The sequence below is a fragment of the Cynara cardunculus genome, assembly GCF_001531365.2.
Source record: "Cynara cardunculus var. scolymus isolate 2C chromosome LG 16, CcrdV1, whole genome shotgun sequence".
Taxonomy (NCBI): domain Eukaryota; kingdom Viridiplantae; phylum Streptophyta; class Magnoliopsida; order Asterales; family Asteraceae; genus Cynara; species Cynara cardunculus.
This window is the reverse complement of record NC_037543.1, coordinates 7,596,704-7,614,313: the sequence shown is the minus strand read 5'-3', so window position 1 is coordinate 7,614,313 and position 17,610 is coordinate 7,596,704. Positions and strand designations below refer to the sequence as shown.

The 17,610-nt window shown below is 33.0% G+C and overlaps 1 protein-coding gene across 6 annotated transcripts; it reads left to right on the top strand.

Annotated features, from left to right (window-relative positions):
- Positions 1 to 8,064: 8,064 nt before the first annotated feature.
- LOC112528969 (cyclin-dependent kinase F-4-like) lies at positions 8,065 to 15,764 on the top strand. 6 transcript variants are annotated; one of them, XM_025140047.1, is made up of 20 exons: positions 8,065 to 8,317; positions 10,507 to 10,746; positions 10,849 to 10,899; positions 10,993 to 11,006; positions 11,101 to 11,532; positions 11,615 to 11,693; positions 11,791 to 11,859; positions 11,928 to 12,017; positions 12,098 to 12,236; positions 12,649 to 12,751; positions 12,859 to 12,911; positions 13,001 to 13,067; positions 13,842 to 13,950; positions 14,332 to 14,400; positions 14,500 to 14,568; positions 14,671 to 14,737; positions 14,831 to 14,929; positions 15,005 to 15,048; positions 15,132 to 15,231; positions 15,309 to 15,764. In XM_025140047.1, exons 5-20 carry the CDS (start codon positions 11,525 to 11,527, stop codon positions 15,503 to 15,505), a joined length of 1,362 nt encoding a protein of 453 aa, XP_024995815.1. In that variant the 5' UTR covers positions 8,065 to 8,317; positions 10,507 to 10,746; positions 10,849 to 10,899; positions 10,993 to 11,006; positions 11,101 to 11,524; the 3' UTR covers positions 15,506 to 15,764. The 6 variants fall into 6 exon arrangements, with proteins under 6 accessions (XP_024995815.1, XP_024995816.1, XP_024995814.1 ...); XM_025140048.1 differs by having other exon boundaries at positions 10,507 to 10,899; positions 11,101 to 11,178; positions 11,291 to 11,532; XM_025140049.1 differs by having other exon boundaries at positions 8,123 to 8,317; positions 10,507 to 10,577; positions 10,719 to 10,746; positions 10,993 to 11,532.
- The last annotated feature ends 1,846 nt before the right edge of the window (positions 15,765 to 17,610 follow it).

The window sequence follows — 17,610 nt, the reverse complement described above, 5'->3', positions numbered from 1 at the left end:
GAATTCTTCGATTTAGGAATTAGGATTCTGCAAAGAAATAGGAACCGATCAAGATCAAAGACTTAGCCTTTACTAAATTATCGTTCCTGACTTCCCGTTGTGAATCGAAGCGTCGCTGTGAATAACTGAATATTGGGCCCCAAAATTTTGGGGGCCTTGTTCTATGTAACAGATTTAACGGGCCATGTGACGGGCCTGGCGGTTCTAAGCCGACCTTTCCATTTTTTGGAAGGTATAAAAAGGGACTTTGTCTCCTCATTTACTTTCCTGCTATTTTGAGAAAGTTGAGTGCTCTAAAGATAGTGTTGTCCGGTTTGCAAAAAAGGAGGTGATTTCAAGTTGATTTCAAGTGTCAAAGTTTCAAAAGGATTGATTTCTAGCATCTTGGTGTCAAAAGCTTTATAAGGTGAGTGGTTTCTAACATTTTTGTATAAAGATTCTACTGGTTTCAATTGCATGTTCGTATTATTCTTATTTGGAAAGAAACTATGAATTTTTATTGATCAAGTGTTTATCCGGACAAAGAGTGACTGGATAAGCATTTAAACCGGACAAGCCTTAGGCGGTTTATTGTCCGGATTGTCTTAAACCGGACAAGCCTTGAAAGGTTTATTGTCCGGATTGTCTTAAACCGGACAAGCCTTGAAAGGTTTATTGTCCGGATTGTTTTAAACCGGACAAACTTTAAACGGTTTAGTGACCGGACTAGTTTAAACCGGACAACTCATGAGCGGTTTGTTGTCCRGAGTTGGTAAACCGGTTGAGTGTTGAGCGGTTTATAAATGGTAGTAGTATTTATGATTTTAAACTGAGAAGTAGGAATATGGCCATGTGGTAAGCGGTTTAGTCTTAAACCGGACGAGTCTTGAACGGACTGTTGTCCGGATTTGTTATCCGTTCAATATGAATATTGTTCTAAGTGTTAAACCGTTCAATGAATGTGTGATGTGTTGACCGGACTTGATATCCGGACAAAGTGGACTTTAGTCCAAGTGTTTTAAACCGGATGATTGTTGACCGGATTTGTTGACCGAATTCGTTGACCGGATGATTGTTGACCAAATTTGTAATGATGTCTTGTGTTTTTGAAAGAAATTACTATTAAAAATGAAGTTTTGATATAAATGTTTTCAAACTGATAACAATTCCAATGACTGCGGTCTATTCGGAATTATTTTACAAATGTTTTGATGAAGTGATAAGGGTGGCATATCAAGGAGAGGTGTCCATTTGATATAAGGGTGRCATATCAAGGAGAGGTGTCCATTTGATATAAGGGTGGCATATCAARGAGAGGTGTCCATTTGATATAAGGGTGACATATCAAGGAGAGGTGTTCATTGGTTATAAGGGTGGCATTGTCTGTGTGTGATATTATATAACACTTTCTATTATATCCCTTAAGACTACCGTGGTCTGGAATCTTTATTTCTTTGTGATTTAAGGATTTAGGATCAAGGTTCTTATTGGAAATCATAGTCTGGGTGTTATTGAGAAGAAAATGTCAGGTTTGGCCTGAATCTTTGTTTAAACCTTAATTGATAAAGAAAATGTTTAAAATGGTAGTAAATGGAACCCGATTGGTTCAAATGTATGGAATTTGTATAGCTACGTGGTAAGCTTGAAAGTGAAAAAGGATTTGATATTACCTTTTTGTGTATTCATATATTTGTGATATATGTGAATAATTGTATTATAAAAATTTTGGTGATCCTTCACCCTGCAATTACATGATTAGGGKAACTCACTAGACTCTTTAGTCTAACCCTCGTTTTTGTGATTTTAAAATGTGTATTGTAGGAAGTATAGAAAGTAAAGGAAAGGAAAAGATTTAATGCTTTTCTTATATGCATTCGGCTGCAGAATTGCTTTTGATGATTAGTTTTGTTGTTAAGTACAAGATATATATTTTGAATTTTTGGACCTTGTATTTGGTCATGATGGCTGATTCTTGTACTAAGGGACCCAGATGTATATGAATATGTATTTCTTTGGTATGAAATATGTGTTACATGCAATATGTGGGTTGGGACGTTACAATTTTATTAAATAAATATAAATATAACTAATATTGTAATCTTTTAAATTAAGAATATGTGAGAATTAAATGCATTATTATTTTAAAAAATTAAAAGTTTCATTCTTCATTTTAATTTTTTTTAAGAACCTATTGAAAATTTGCCAATCCAACTAATCTGACACACATACTTTACCAATACCACCTGTTATGATTTATATATATATATATATATATATATATATATATGAGATTTACTTGCAAACCACGTTATTTGTATAAACCGTACAAACTTCATTCAACCAATCATAATTTTTCATTTTGTTCATGTTTTTGTAATTATGAGAGGTTGATTAATCATTTTAATTGTGTAGGGTGTTAATTATGGATATTATCATCTTCATTATTTTAATTTTAGAGAAATACATGAAACAATTTCATTAAGTATTATACGAAACAATTTCATAACCATATATGAAACAACTTCATCAAAAAAAGTATTATACGAAATAATTTCACAAAATTAAACAATTTCATGATTTTTTTCATAAGATTAAACAATGAAATCGATGGATGAGGGTGATTTGCACAAGCAACAAGCATGCGCTCAAAATACCTCATAAACCCCAACCGACCTTGTTTGTGTACCATAAGGTTTGTACAAATTAGATGGTTTGCATTTGATCGCTTATCTCTCTCTCTCTCTCTCTATATATATATATATATATATATATATATATAGTGAGAGAGAAAGACTTGAGTTCGTATGAAACCATACTGTTTTCGTGAGATCTGTAAGACTACTTTTTTTATATTTGAAACATCACAGCAAACACACAATGAAAGTAACATTTACAATGTTTTTACTATGAAGGTTCAAATTTTTTTATCTAATAATGTTTTGTCATAAAGTTTCAAATATAAATTAAATGGTTTTACGGGTTTCACGAAAACAGTCCGATGTTACGTAAACCAAAGTTTTCCATAAATAATAGAGAAACATGATGAGTCAATTTCCATTGTGATTAGGTAAGGTGGGGATGGTGATTTTGATGGTTTTTGGTCTCCCGTCATCATGGCATGGGGCACCCTATAGTTAATAGTTATAGTTAGGTACTTCCACCTCCACCATCCCTAAAAATCACACTTATATTTTAAATATTAAACTAAACTACCATTTTGTCCCTCTACTTTGTTGCTTATGACCATTCTCGTCCCTTGTTTTTTAAATTTGTTTTTTCCATCATCATGATTTTTATTTTATTTCTTTTTTCATCCTTCAGGTTAATGACATCAGAAAAAGTCTGTTAAGTCAGGGTATTTTGGGCAATCAAATGGAACTCAGTTGTATAATCTTCATAACAAGATTTCATCCTTAAAACAAGGAAACATGAATGTTTCTACATATTTTACTAAAGCCAAATGATTGAATAATGCCCCTGATATTACAACAAAACTACACAATGAATTACCATGTGTTTAACTGTATATAAGATGGTTTAGATATTCAGTCTCTTGTTCATAACAAGGTGTACATGAAGAATTTAGGGAAAAATGCATAAAATAGCAATCTATTTTCATAATTTTTTTTATTATAGCATTGTATTTTAGATTTTTTTATTATAGCAATGTACTTTCAAACTATTTTTTATTAGGACATTGTACTTTGAAAAATTTACCCATTATAGCGTTGGGTAACCTTTTGATTTAAATTTACCCATTATACTAGATTTTCATGCCACCTCATTGTCCACGTAGGCTGTCCACATGTACTATAGTGATGTGACTTTCTTACTATATTATTGTACTTTCAAAATTATTTTATTATAGCATCTACTAGTTCTTATTAAACACTGTATTTTTAATTTTAATATTTAGATATTTTACATGTTATTTAATAAATGTATTAACTGAATTAAAAAAAATTATGAATCATTCATTAATATATCAATATCAATAAAACTAGTAGAACACAACTTCTCTCGCTAATATTTTTAAAAAAATATATGTTTAAAAAAAGGAAAATAAGAATTGTTTCTTTTTTACCAAAAAATATTATCTCTTAAAAAATATATTATATTTGTTCAAAAACTTTTTACTTGACGCACAAATATATTAAATTAATTAGATTTTTTTTAATTATTTATTAATATAACAATATTAAAAAATTGTAGAGAACAATTTATTTCGTTAATATTTTAAAGAAAATTTTAAAAGATATATATTTATTTGAACAACATAAAATAGGAAAAGTTACCTTTTTTACAAACAAAATATATCTCGAAAATAATGTTTTCATATTTATTTAATAAATATTTTACTCTAAAAATATTTAATTTGAATGTAACTTAATAAGAAAAAATAAAAAAAAATTAATATTTTTTAGATAGTAGTAATGAAAAATGAAAATCACTAATAATAATTTGAAATAAGTTTTTATTTTAATTTTAGTTAAGTCATTAAAATGATGTGTCATCTACATCACCTCATTAAAGCCACATAAGTAAAAAAGTCAAAGGGTTAACCGGTTTAAAAGGTAACAGGTTACCCATTGCTATTATGGGTAGATTTTTTAAAGTACAATGCCTTAATAAAAAATAATTTGAAAGTATATTGCTGTAATAAAGAAAAACAAAAGTAGAATGATATAATAAGAAATTTTATGAAAGTAGGTTGCTATTTCATGCATTTAACCCAAAAATTTATGTACACAAACAAGTGCAAATTACATAAATGGGAAACCAAGCATCCAATATTCTATTTCTCTTCAACACAATTTTAGAAGGCCAAGAAAAAAGATAACAAAAGTGGTTATTTCAATACATAAAGAGACAATAATAACAAGTAATAAAAAATGGGTATAGTTGTAATCTTTCTCCAAGGGTATATTAATAACTTAAATGGTCGACGAAACAGGTCACAAAATAATCCCATACGATTTCCTTCTCTCGAAGCTACGTGCATGAGTTGTAGTTACCGTTTTATCATAAAGTATCTACAAATGCTAACTTTCGATTTTCCAACCTTACTAAGTAGATCTCGAAGATCTCAGTTTTCACGGGTATGGAGATATGCACATATCTCTATAACACACCAACTCAACCGACATCTGAACCTTAGTACGATTATGCAAAAACTCATATATCTATGTGACTATTGAAGATTTTCCTAAACCTCCTTGCATCATTCAAACCATATATTCGAATCCGCTCATCTCTGTATCAAAGATCTAATATTAACACACGTAAGTGATCGACTTGTCCGCATTCAGTTAAATCTTCAACTCGAATAACCAAACCAAAGATTTAGCAAAAGCGGTAGCATCCAAGTGTTACATTTTTGACCTCTCGGGTTTGACTTACACCCACATCCAAAGGAAGGTTTAGCTAATAAAAGACATAGTAAGAAAATAAGTACTTAAATGTGAATTACATTAAACTAAAACTGCCACAGTGACTACAGAGTCGCCACAATGGTGAACAGAAATGGAAATACATGAAAAAAAAGATCCAACCAGCTAAAAGAAAATTCAAGAGAAAAATGATGTTTCTCAGCTACTAATCCACGTCCAAGCATGCTCTAATATAAAATGCCAAGCCCCTTCATATAGTAGAAGGGGGAGATAAGGGGTGAAAGATACTTGAGAGTAAAAAATGACTTGAGAGAGAAAGAGACCTCTCATTGTGTCTTCTTCCTCTAATTTGTATTCATCTTTCTTGTTCATTTCTCCTCCTTATTCATGAAAATCTCAAAGTTGACAATTGCCATTGCATGCTCCTCATTTCACCGAATTGGAAATAAAATCAATGAAAAAATATTTACAGATGCTGTTCGCCACAGTGGCGGCACTATGACCACAATGACAGATCAACCGCAGATCAAGAGTCAGATAAAGGGTTGTGGGGACGATAAAAAAATGAGCCTACTAAAGGTACCATGGGGACGAACGGTTATATTTTTAGATTTTGTTAAAAGATGCTTTAATGACCTCATATTTTCGTTTTTATATATAAAAATGTAATATAGACAAAAAGTTACAATGAATAAGACTAAAATATACCAAAGGGACTTTGGCCTAGCGGTATGTGAGTCATTGGCCTTCTAGGAGGTCAAAGGTTCAAACCTCACCAAAGGTGAGAAGGGTGTGTGAGTTTATTTGTTTTATTTGCCGTATATAAATATTATATACTTTAAAAAATAAAGAGACTAAAATATCCCTAAGTTAACAGTAAAAATTTAACGAAGTTAGCTTGAGGGACGAAAAAGGAAACAAAATGAAAACCAGCATGACGAAAAAAGCAAATTTTATAGGCTAGGGACGGAAATAGTTATAACCAACAAACCACAAAGACGAAAACTGTAATTTACTATAAATGTTTTATATATCTATACTTATAATATAAAACATTTGACAAAAACTCTTAAAAACTATCTATACTTATATTATAAAACATTTTTTTTATGCATGAAGTACTGTTTATTGATGCATATTATTTAAAATTTAAGATTACAAGTAAATTTTACGTAAGTACAATTTATTAAAGCTCTATATTTGAATTCGTGTAACTAACTACAAATAAACATAATTAAATACAAGATAAACATATCATTTTGAATATAAAAAAATCTAAAATAATTATGATAATTATTGAATTATAATAAAATACTTAATTATTATCTTTATAAAAAATTATACTATTAAACCTAAATTAAATTACTTCATTACTTTAAATTAAATTATAATAAAAAATTGAATTAAAGAAATTACAAAAAAAAATCTAAATAGTTAATTTAATGCTAATATCCATATAGTTATTTCAAAATTTTATGATATTTTAAAATTTTATATTTTCTTCAAAAATGAAAACATTATTGCTTTCTTAAAACCACATAAATTGTACTATATCGACATTATTAAAAAAAGAGACATTGAAATCGAGATATGTCTCGATGCATTACACGAGTAACCTTCTAGTATATATATAGTGTTGGATTCAATAAGAGCAGTCTCTTTTCGTGAAATCTATAAGACCATAATATTAAACTTCCTAGTAATTATAAATGTATAAAATATACTATAAAGATTCAGTATTATTTAAATGGTGTGATAAAATTTTCATATATGTATAATTAAGGGGGTGTTTGAGATTGCTTATAAAAACAAATTATTGACTTATTTCGATGTGACACCTATAATAAATACTTTTAAGTGTTTAGATAAATAACTTATATCAGTGTCAAATCGATAATAAGAAATTTTTGAAAAATTTAAATTCTTTTGACTTATAATAAATTGATAAGTATTTTTATAGAAAAATATAAGTTATTTCAAATAAGCAATTCCAAACAACTCTAAATTACAAACAATTTGAAACCAGTTTCGAAAGGCGTCCATGGTCTATATTGGGTTAGATATAGTCACAAATGATGTGGTATTTTGGTGGAGTATAAACCATAAGACCCTTTTAGGTTTTTATTACTTATAAATACGGTGTTTAAATAATGATGTGGTATTTTGGTGAGGTGTAAACTATAAGACCCTTTTTTTTAAGGGGAAGGCTAATGACATCCTTAAGATGTACTAATGGCAACCCTAGCCCTTATTCCAATCATTTCTTTTTGTTTTTTTGTTGTTTTTACCTTTTCTTTTTTCTATATATATATATTGATTTTAATTAATATAAATTATTGATTAATTCTTTTTTAGTTTTTTCTCTCATAGTTATTTATATTTTATTTTAATATGAATTATTAATAAATATTATTTCTTTTATTTATATTATTAATTAATAATAATTAAATAATTATTACTTCTAGATAAGTTGTTTAAATAATGATGTGGTATTTTGGTATGGTGTAAACGATAGGACCCAAATATTGTTTTTGGTGAGGAATGATATCGTACCCGCCGTCCACCAAGACAGGCGATAACCAGATCCTTGAATTCAATATATTGGGTCTTTCATAATTCGGTGGTCGCGTCCCCATCAAATCATCCCCACACCACATAATGCACACACACATACATATATATATATATATGTATGTATATATATATACAAATCCACGTGTATATATATATATATATATATACACAGGAATCCGTCCATCTTTGGCGACTATAATTAGGTTTTCTTTGCCAACAATCTTCAACCCGTACGCATCAAATATTGCTAATTTACAGAAGAGGTTAATCGGTGGGTGGGGGGTCTCTTCTCATCTCTCTCTACTTTTACGAGCTCTGGAGTTAGGCCTTTGCCCTCCTGTGGCTACCCTAAGGTTATGCCGTTTACCCTACAGGTATATCCCCCATTTTCATTCCATGATTCTTTCATTTTCATTTATTGAAATCAGATCTGGATTGTTTTTCTTTGCGTTTTCGATCGAATTGGTTAGATCTGGTTTTGTGGTTTCTTTGTTTGTGTTTTTATGCATCTCTTAATTGCCGTCACGTAGGGATCATTTGGAATATGTGTGTCTAATGGAAGTTTTTGGAATTTGATATCTGGAAATTACTTGTTTGATTTACAGCTGGATTCGTGATGAATAATTGGAATTAAAATTCTATTTTTTTGGTTACCAGATCATTAGATTGATAATTATTGATTTATTGTCTTATTCTTCAACTTTCTTTTTTAGGGTAATTATTTAACATAATTATTTATGTTTCATATGATTAGAGGTCTATTAGGTTTAGATCTGTAGAATTTTGTTTTGTAGTTCAATTAGGTTTAAATGTTCAAAATATTTTGGGGTGGAATGTAAAAATTAAAAATGATGTAATTCCAGCGTATAGCAATAAAGTGATTTGTGATTGGAGATATGATTATGATTGAACTTGATTCTCATTGCTGATGCCTTGCAAGGTATCATATCCCTTTTCATCTTTCTATAATCTTTGCACCCACTTGGTCACCTTCTGTATCAATTCAATATACCTTATGAAGTTTGCTTTAGCACTTTACCTTTCATATACATATATATGTATGTATGCATGTATGTGTAATGTTCAATAATGGAACTTTTTGGTGTTTGGGATCTGGAAATTACTAGTTGTTATTTACAGCTAGTTTGCTAGAACAATAATGGAAATCAGGATTATATTATTTTAGGTTAAGATCTTAAGATAATAATTCTTGTTATATTGATAATTATAGTTCTTTTAGTGTTTCTTTGTTAGGATAATATAGGGAAATAATTGGTTATTTACTTAAGAGGTCTATTAGGTTTACATTTCTAGAATTTTGTTTCGTAGCTCTATAGATGTCTATAATAGCGACCTTTTGAAAGTTTATCAAGTCCCCTATTATAAAATATAAAGTGATCTGTGATTTGAGTATGTTCGTGAGCTTGATTCTCATGGCTGATCCCTTGCAAGTGTAGGTGTTACATCTTTTCTTTTCATAATTCTATAATCTTGTCATTGACGAGCATCACTTTGGTTTACTAAAGTATGTATGCTTGGTTCTATACCTTTTCACTAATTGGTTGTGATTAGCGGCCCTGAAAACTTGGACGGTAATATATATTGGGTCACAAGTCGCAACTTCACAGGGTTATGCCGGTGCATGTATATGCCAATGTTTCAATTGAAGTAGTGAAATATGCATTACCGGTGCATTGATCAATAAAATAGTGACAAAGTGAACTATGTAGTTTCAGAAAGGAAAAATGGATATTGCACACTCTAAGACTCAAAATATAATCATGCATTTTAGCATGGTTCGTCAAGAATGGCATGGAAGCATTGTTGAATGTGAGTTCTATAAGAATGCTGTTCATATCTTCTATAAAATAGGTGATGGGTGAAGTATGTGCTTATATTTGAACCTGCAGCCAAGTGTATCGAGTGACCTTAAACTCATCAACAAACATCTTTAAGGTCATACAAGATATTTTTTGTAGCTTTAGATAAATTAGAGATTATTGGAGAAGATAATGCAAGAATCCCATAGGAAATTTAATGCTTCTTAGGACTTTGAAGAGCATTACAGGTAGTTTGAGCATTTGTTCTCTGTTGTGTTTTTTTGTTGCTAAATCTAGTTAAATGGTCTTTCATGTTTAGAAGTTCATCAAGTGTTTGACATTAGGCAAATGTATGTACATGCAGTAGAAGTGGTTATGTCAAGTATTTTTCATCTGCTTCTTTAAGTCAACATTCATCTTGCATGTGTGTTTGTATCCTAGTTCAACACTCCATGCCAAAGACATTAAAGAGAATGGAAAGCCAATATGGGATATTTTCATCACACGCTTTTCTTGTCATTGTATTAGTTGTTTTCATGGAAATCATTTCTTGGTTGTCTTCATGTTAGACACATAGATAACACGATATATCTTGAGAACTTGCTGTTGTTGTGAAACTGACTGATCTATTTCTTGTGAAACAAACATGAGTTTGAATGGTTGGATAATAATATGCCTTCTCAATGGGGTTGTTTATATATCTTCATAAGTTTTTATTAAGCTAATTTATATTTTTTTGTCAGTTTGGAAAGGTTTTAATTTTCTCTGAGACATGGAGCAAGAGTGCCCCTGGTCAGATTGTTTCCAGAATCAGGTTTTCTCATTCCAGAAAGTGCTCGATTGGCGTTCTCTCATCCCCCGACATTTCCTTCTTGTTTCCTTTGTTAACTGCACCTAGTGAGCATCCTGTATATGAGCATTCAGGCAGGCCTAATGCAAGTTTTTTATGAGATAGGTGTTGGATCTTTAGTGAACATTTACAAGTAAGCTGATTTACTTATAAGCAAGATCTATATTGGGATTTACTGCGTAAATAAGAAAGTGTTCAACTTGTTTGTACTGATGTCCTTTTCCGACGACACCAGTGCACTGCCGATACAGTAGTCACTTAAAAATTTCCAAGAACATCTGATGAGGTAAGGGTTCTATTAGTTTACTATGTGTTGATTTAGTTATCCTTCTATCTCTGCTTGGTGGTTCTGACACCTAGCTTCGTTCTCTCAATGCAGGGCTGAACTTGCATGTAAATGATGAATTTTGTGTACACCGTTGATTACTAAATGAGATTATGTTCTGACTAATCTTAGCAAAGACTCGTTCTTTTTGATGGGTGGCAGTTAGATTTACAAAACGTATTGGCTGAAGATTTTGCAACAGAATCCATAGGGTAAGGGAGGTACCATCTCAAGTCTGAGGTAGTTTCTGGAGGCTTTCTTTTCGGCTACAAGTTTTCCGTTCGTATAAGTGTCAAGATGCCCTGCAGTTCTCAGTTCTTTTTGTTTTTTATGCCTTGTCAATGTCTGGGAGTCATTGATCCGGTGTCCTTTATGAATAAGGCTGTGGAGCCTGTCCATCAGAAGCTTACTGTTCTTTTGCTCATGCATCAAGAAAGTTGAAGGTGGATCCAGCCAGAACAGCCAGGCTGATAGTTTATATTATCCAGTTTCTACTATAGTTGTCTAGAGATTTAGTCCGTTGTTTCTTCTATGTTTGTGTTTCTTCTTCGTAAATAAGGTGTTACGAGCAGTTGCATACCAAAAAATGGAAAGGTGAGCTGATTCTTGTTTGTGATTCATCCCATAAATGACTTGAAATCATACAACTTAAGCAATTATGCGTGTCCTTGTCCAGGTACAAGATAATTAAGGAAGTTGGTACTGGATCCTTTGGGGTTGTTTGGCGAGCACTGAATAAGCAGAATGGTGAAGTGGTAAGTTCTATGCATATCAAAATTGTTGAACATAAAAATAAACTTATCAAATATAGAAGTGAATGTGTTCATTAAAGTTGATTTATTCTTTTTACAGGTTGCAATTAAGAAAATGAAGAGGAAGTATTATTCATGGGAAGAATGCATAAATTTGAGAGAAGTCAAGGTAACATCGATTTTTCTTCAACTTTCCACTATTGTCTTACATGTAAATTAACCTTGTTCTCTTGGCAGTCACTGCGCAAGATGAATCATCCAAATATCGTGAAACTCAAGGAGGTCATCAGAGAAAATGATATCTTATACTTCGTGTTTGAGTACATGGTATGCAGATTACTTGTGTACATCGGTAGTTTGCTTGTTTTCCAACACTTACAGAATATCATTGTATTCCTCCTCCCCAGGAATGCAGTCTCTACCAACTCATGAAAGATAGACTGAAGCTTTTTTTGGAAACTGAAATTAGAAACTGGTGCTTCCAAGTGTTTCAAGGTCTTGCATATATGCATCAGCGTGGTTACTTCCATCGTGACCTTAAGCCAGGTGATTTCTCTAATAAATATATTTAATGGTGCTGTTAGACTAAATGGGTTGTAGTTTGTGATCTGGAGAATTCATATGGGTACATACGCTTGACTGTGTATGAGGAAAATGTGTGCATTATAGTACTAGAGATAAAAAATAAAATAAAGGAAGAATCATTAAGCAACAGTAATATGGTGTCTTCAAGCAATCCCTCTCTCATGTAGGCAGGCATTCATGAGCAGAAAGGTTCTTGTTTTTGCACACACATATTAGGCATGTCTTTATACAGAATGTCGCCTTTAGGTTAACCCTCGTGTATGCATTGTTGTCTTGTTATACATATGTGATTCATCAATGGATAAATTGTTAGTGTTGTTGTTTGTGGTATGTTATTTTGCTGAATGCTGGCATATTCTGTATCATGCTGCAGAGAACTTTCTTGTTTCCAAGGATGTAATAAAAATAGCTGATTTTGGTCTTGCTCGTGAGATCATTTCTCAACCACCATACACCGAGTATGTTTCAACACGCTGGTGAGTCTCCTTTCCCTTTTCCTGTAGCTCTTACCATGGAACCGTAGTAATTAACTAATTTTTATACTAATCTCCTTTTATTTGTTGCTGAAATGTGGGTTTTGCAGGTACCGTGCTCCTGAGGTTCTTCTCCAGTCGCCAACATATGGTTCTGCAGTTGGTGAGTAGATGAATCATATATGCTTAACATCTCTTCAGATGTATACAACTCCTTGGAACTTAAATTTGTTATGTCCCTTCCAATCACAGATATGTGGGCCATGGGAGCCATCATGGCTGAATTATTTACTCTCCGACCACTTTTCCCAGGTTCAAGGTGTGTGCCCAGTTCTGCTATAAATAAAATCTGTCCTTCAGTTCCCTTCCGTTATTGCAACATCAGCATCAGTGTCATATAGTTTCTCCTCGAATGTTTTTTTTCGTGTGCATGATAAAATGTGAAAGTCTAATAGATTGGGACTCCCAAAGCACAGGTACTCAAGAAATCGTCAATCATTCAATGCTTGTAATGTTGTCCTAGTTCATTTATTTCTTCTTTAAGACTAGCAAATACCAACAAAGGGACATTCTGTTTTTATGAAGTAATATCTCTTGTTTTATTTGCATAATTGTTAATTTATGAGCTGGATTGAATTGCTATACTAATTTCATGAGGTGTGTGAATCAAGCCAGTGATTTGCTTAAATTTTTTGTAGTTTAATATCTGTAATGTGTGTCAATCTAGAACCGCATATAAGCAGCTTGATAGATGTTTAAGCTAAAACTTGCCCATATTAATCATGATTGTTGTCTTGTGGTATTTGTCATTCTTTATTATGCGTTTACTAGAAAGAGCAACTTCTCTATTCATGTAGCTAATTAATTCTGTATCCACCACACTCTAAACGAAAGTCCACCGAAAACAATACAAGCATATGTTTTAAAATAGTTGGTCAACTGTATTTATAACATTTTATGCTAATGGGAGCTTCTAGCTGGATTCTGGTTCGTTGATGCAATTGTGTTATATGCTTCATGAATTGAACCGAACAGTAAGCTGGACTATTTTGACCCAAGTACTGAATGCTTGTTCTTTTCTTTGTATCTGCAGTGAAGCAGATGAAATTTATAAAATTTGCAGTGTGATAGGGACCCCAACAGAGAGTTCATGGGCTGAGGGACTTGAGCTTGCAAGTACCATCAGTTATCAGTTTCCAGAGGTTAGTTCTTTTCTTTCCGTTGTCATCATAATATTTTGTCAGCTGAATGCCTTTTTCTCATCAAAAAGTATTGTTGTATGAAATTGGCTGTTTCATTAAAATTTGTAACTTTGTTGGTCATATATCTGTTTCTGTGATACTAATCTTAGTATTTACAAGCGTTCTGTTTGTGTCACCAAGTATTTGCACGGTCGCTTCACTTTGCTCAAGCACGAGATCTTAAAACACTTTATGTTGTGACCAGATCTTATTTGAAGTATATGATATTTATACACGGCAAATGAACTCATGTATCTTCCTCACCTTTGGTGAGGTTTGAACCGACCTTCTTGGGCATAAATTCCTGGATACTTAATTTCTCTTATCTGTAATTTGTGGTAGCAGCTTGCAGGAGTACCTCTTTCTGCACTGATACCATCCGCAAGCGAGGATGGAGTTGATCTGATTGCAGTGAGCACCAGTTTTTCTATGCTTTATAACACCATTTATTTTCCACATTTCAAGAGATGTGCAACAGGAAGTAACAAATTTAATGGTTCTGTTATGTAGTCACTCTGTTCTTGGGATCCATGTAAGAGGCCTACAGCCTTGGAAGCTCTTCAGCATCCTTTCTTCCAGGTAGAAACCCCCAAGATTGCAAAAAATATAACAGGAAGAGTTAAAAGTTATTATGGTTAAAAGAAGGATATGACTAAGACCTGTCATTGTTGAAATGTGCAGAGATGTTACTATGTTCCACCTTCTCTTCGGCCTAAAGCCACTACTATTGGTAGAACACCTCCATCAGGTTTGTTGATTCAGTTGACCTGTTCTTTTGAATTTTTATATTATTTTACTTTATTTTTTTGGTGTTGTGCTGAAGAATACGATGATGCTGCAGGTGTATCAAGCGGGAGGAGGGGTGTGGAGCAGAAATGTAGCAACAAGAGATATCCTTTGCCTAATTCAAAGCCGGTGGGCAATATTATTACTACATCAGGTAAAAATAGAATATATAATAGAATATTATGGTGGTTAATTCTTGATTATTCTCATGTTGTGGTTTTTGTTACAGGGGTGCAACGTAGATTGGAAATGAATAGTAATAGTAATAAACAGGTGCGTGTGGATTAACAATTCCTAACTAAATATGATGTTGGCATATGTTGGAATTTGAACATTGGTTTGTTGGTTGGTTGTAGGATGGAGTGAAGGAAAAGATGAATAAGAAGTGCGCGAGGCAAGCAGCAGCAGCAGCACCACCACCAAAATACCAACCACCCATGAAAAACAATAATCCAAGTAAGAACTTATTAGAAAACATATTTGCATATTATTCATTAAGAGAATGATTAAATGAATGGTCGTTGGTCTTAAAGGAGGAATGTATATGGGAAAAGGAAGAGGAGGAGTTGGTATGGGTGAGACAGTCGAAAAGTTGGGAAACATGACGATTGGTTCTGCTAGACAACAACAGCAGCAGCAACAGCAGATGATGAGGATGAAGGGGGGGAATGGTAACCACGTGTTGTTTACTGGAAGATCTCAAGGTTATAGCAGCAAGGTGGCAGGATGATCTTATTATTAATAATAAGAAGTTGCATTGTGTGCAGCCAGCCAGCCAGCCATGGGATGGGACTGGGAGGGAGTTTCTTTCTGATTCAGCCATAAACAATCCAACTGTTTAATCTTTTATTTCATATTGTGACTATTTCTCCTCTACTAAACTTAAACTTGTTATCTGATTTATTGTTTTTGTGTGGATTGAAATGAGTGGTAAAAAGGACGAGAATAACAACAATCTGATTGTTAATAAATGAATTGATGTTAGAACACATGATATGTTTTATTAATTTCTGGCTTCAAACTTGTCACTTTTTAGGGTCACAGCAATACCATCTTTTTTAAATGGATGGTACTGGCTGTTTTCATTTAAAAACTATTGGGCAGTTGGTAGACCAATTCGAGAGAGCTTCAGGGCCAAAACTCAACTTTAATCTTCTTCAATGGGAAGTTGGTAACACCATCAGAAGTATTCATAGGGAATATGGTTAGGCGTTGTGCCTAACACCACACATACTGATGTGACAAACCGGAAAACAAGCCATAAGTGGTTCCCGCCCTTAACCATGAGCGACGGTTCGATCTTTTTAGAGCCACTGTTACATTTGTACTTTAATAAAAAATATAAAATTCATATTGTATATTAAATTAAAAGTTTTACAAGTTAAACTAACAAAAATTTGTCTTCTAACAACAAACTAACATAAAACTTGCTCGAACAAAATCATTTTTCTAACATTATTTGAAACAAAGTCTTCGATTACTTATTCATAATCAACTTTCTCTAATCAATCGTTAATTTAAAAGATTAGTATATAAGAGTTTACCAATCGATAATTGTTGTTAACCTCAAGTTTTCAAGAAACTATGGTGGCGTTTGGTTCGTAGAATGTTTTTGGATTGAGTGAAATCTGTTAAAGGGAATTTGATTTTGAAGAAATTGAAATAGAATGTTGTCAGGTTTGACCACCTGTTTGGTTGGCAGACATTCTCACATTAGAATGGAATCTTTTAAGGAATTGAAATATGTCTGTTTAGTTCACAGAATATAGCTTTAGAATTAGAATGAAATATTGGTAAATGACCAAATGTCCTTTTCGAAAATTTTAATTTTTTCAAAACTAAAATACTTTAATAAAATAATTATTTAGAACAATATAAAATACACAAGATAAATATAACCATAAATCCTTTACTAAATCGACGGTGGTTGGCGGTGGTTTAGATCGATGGTGGTCCATTGTGGTTCAGATGGCGGTGTTCCATAGCGGTTCAGATCGATGGTGGTTCAGATGGAGGTGGTCAAGCGTGGTTCATATCGGCAGTGGCGGCGGTGGTTCAGATGAGTGGTTGTTCAAATCGTTGGTTGTTGGTGGTGTCCAGCGGTGATTCAGATAAGTGGTAGTCGCCAGTGGTCGGCAGTGGTTCAGATTGGTGGTGGACCATGGTGGTTCAGGTGGCGATGGCCGAATGTGGTTCAGATCGGTGATGGTCGACGGTGGTTCAGATCACCGGTGGTTGGCGGTGATTCAGTTCGGTAGTAGTTGGCAGTGGTTCAGATCGATGGTGGTCCAGGTGGGTCATATTATGTTGGTCGACAGTGGTTCAGATCGGTATAATCCATGGTGGTCCAGATCGACGGTGAATCAGATCGATAATGGTTTAGATTAGCGAAGGCCGATGGTGGTTCAGATCGGTAGTGGTCGGCGGTGGTACAGATCGGTGGTGGTCGGCAGTGGTTCAGATCGGTGGTGGTCGGCAGTGGTTCAGATGGCGGTGGTCGGCGATGATTTAGATCCGTGGTGGTCGGAGGTGGTCGACAATGGTTATAATTGGGTTTTATGAGATTAGGGTATATTGGATTAAGAACATATATGATATTATGAAGATAGAGAATTTCATTCCATCCAAATATCATGTAATTGCTAAGAAATGTTAAATTCTTTTATTTGTGGAATTTGTAGGATTTTAAAAATTCATTTTATGAAAAAGAATGAACCAAATAAGGGAATGAAATTTGGTCAATGGAATTTAACATTCCAATTCCATCAGATTCCTGCAAACCAAACACCCTCTATATCTCAATTCAAGAGCCAAATTCCTCTCTAAACTCTCAAC

Coding starts and splice junctions, on each gene's coding strand:
- LOC112528969 (XM_025140047.1), top strand. Junction 13,068..13,841: donor CCACTTTTCCCAGGTTCAAG/GTGTGTGCCCAG, acceptor TTGTATCTGCAG/TGAAGCAGATGAAATTTATA. Junction 14,738..14,830: donor TGGTAGAACACCTCCATCAG/GTTTGTTGATTC, acceptor ATGATGCTGCAG/GTGTATCAAGCGGGAGGAGG.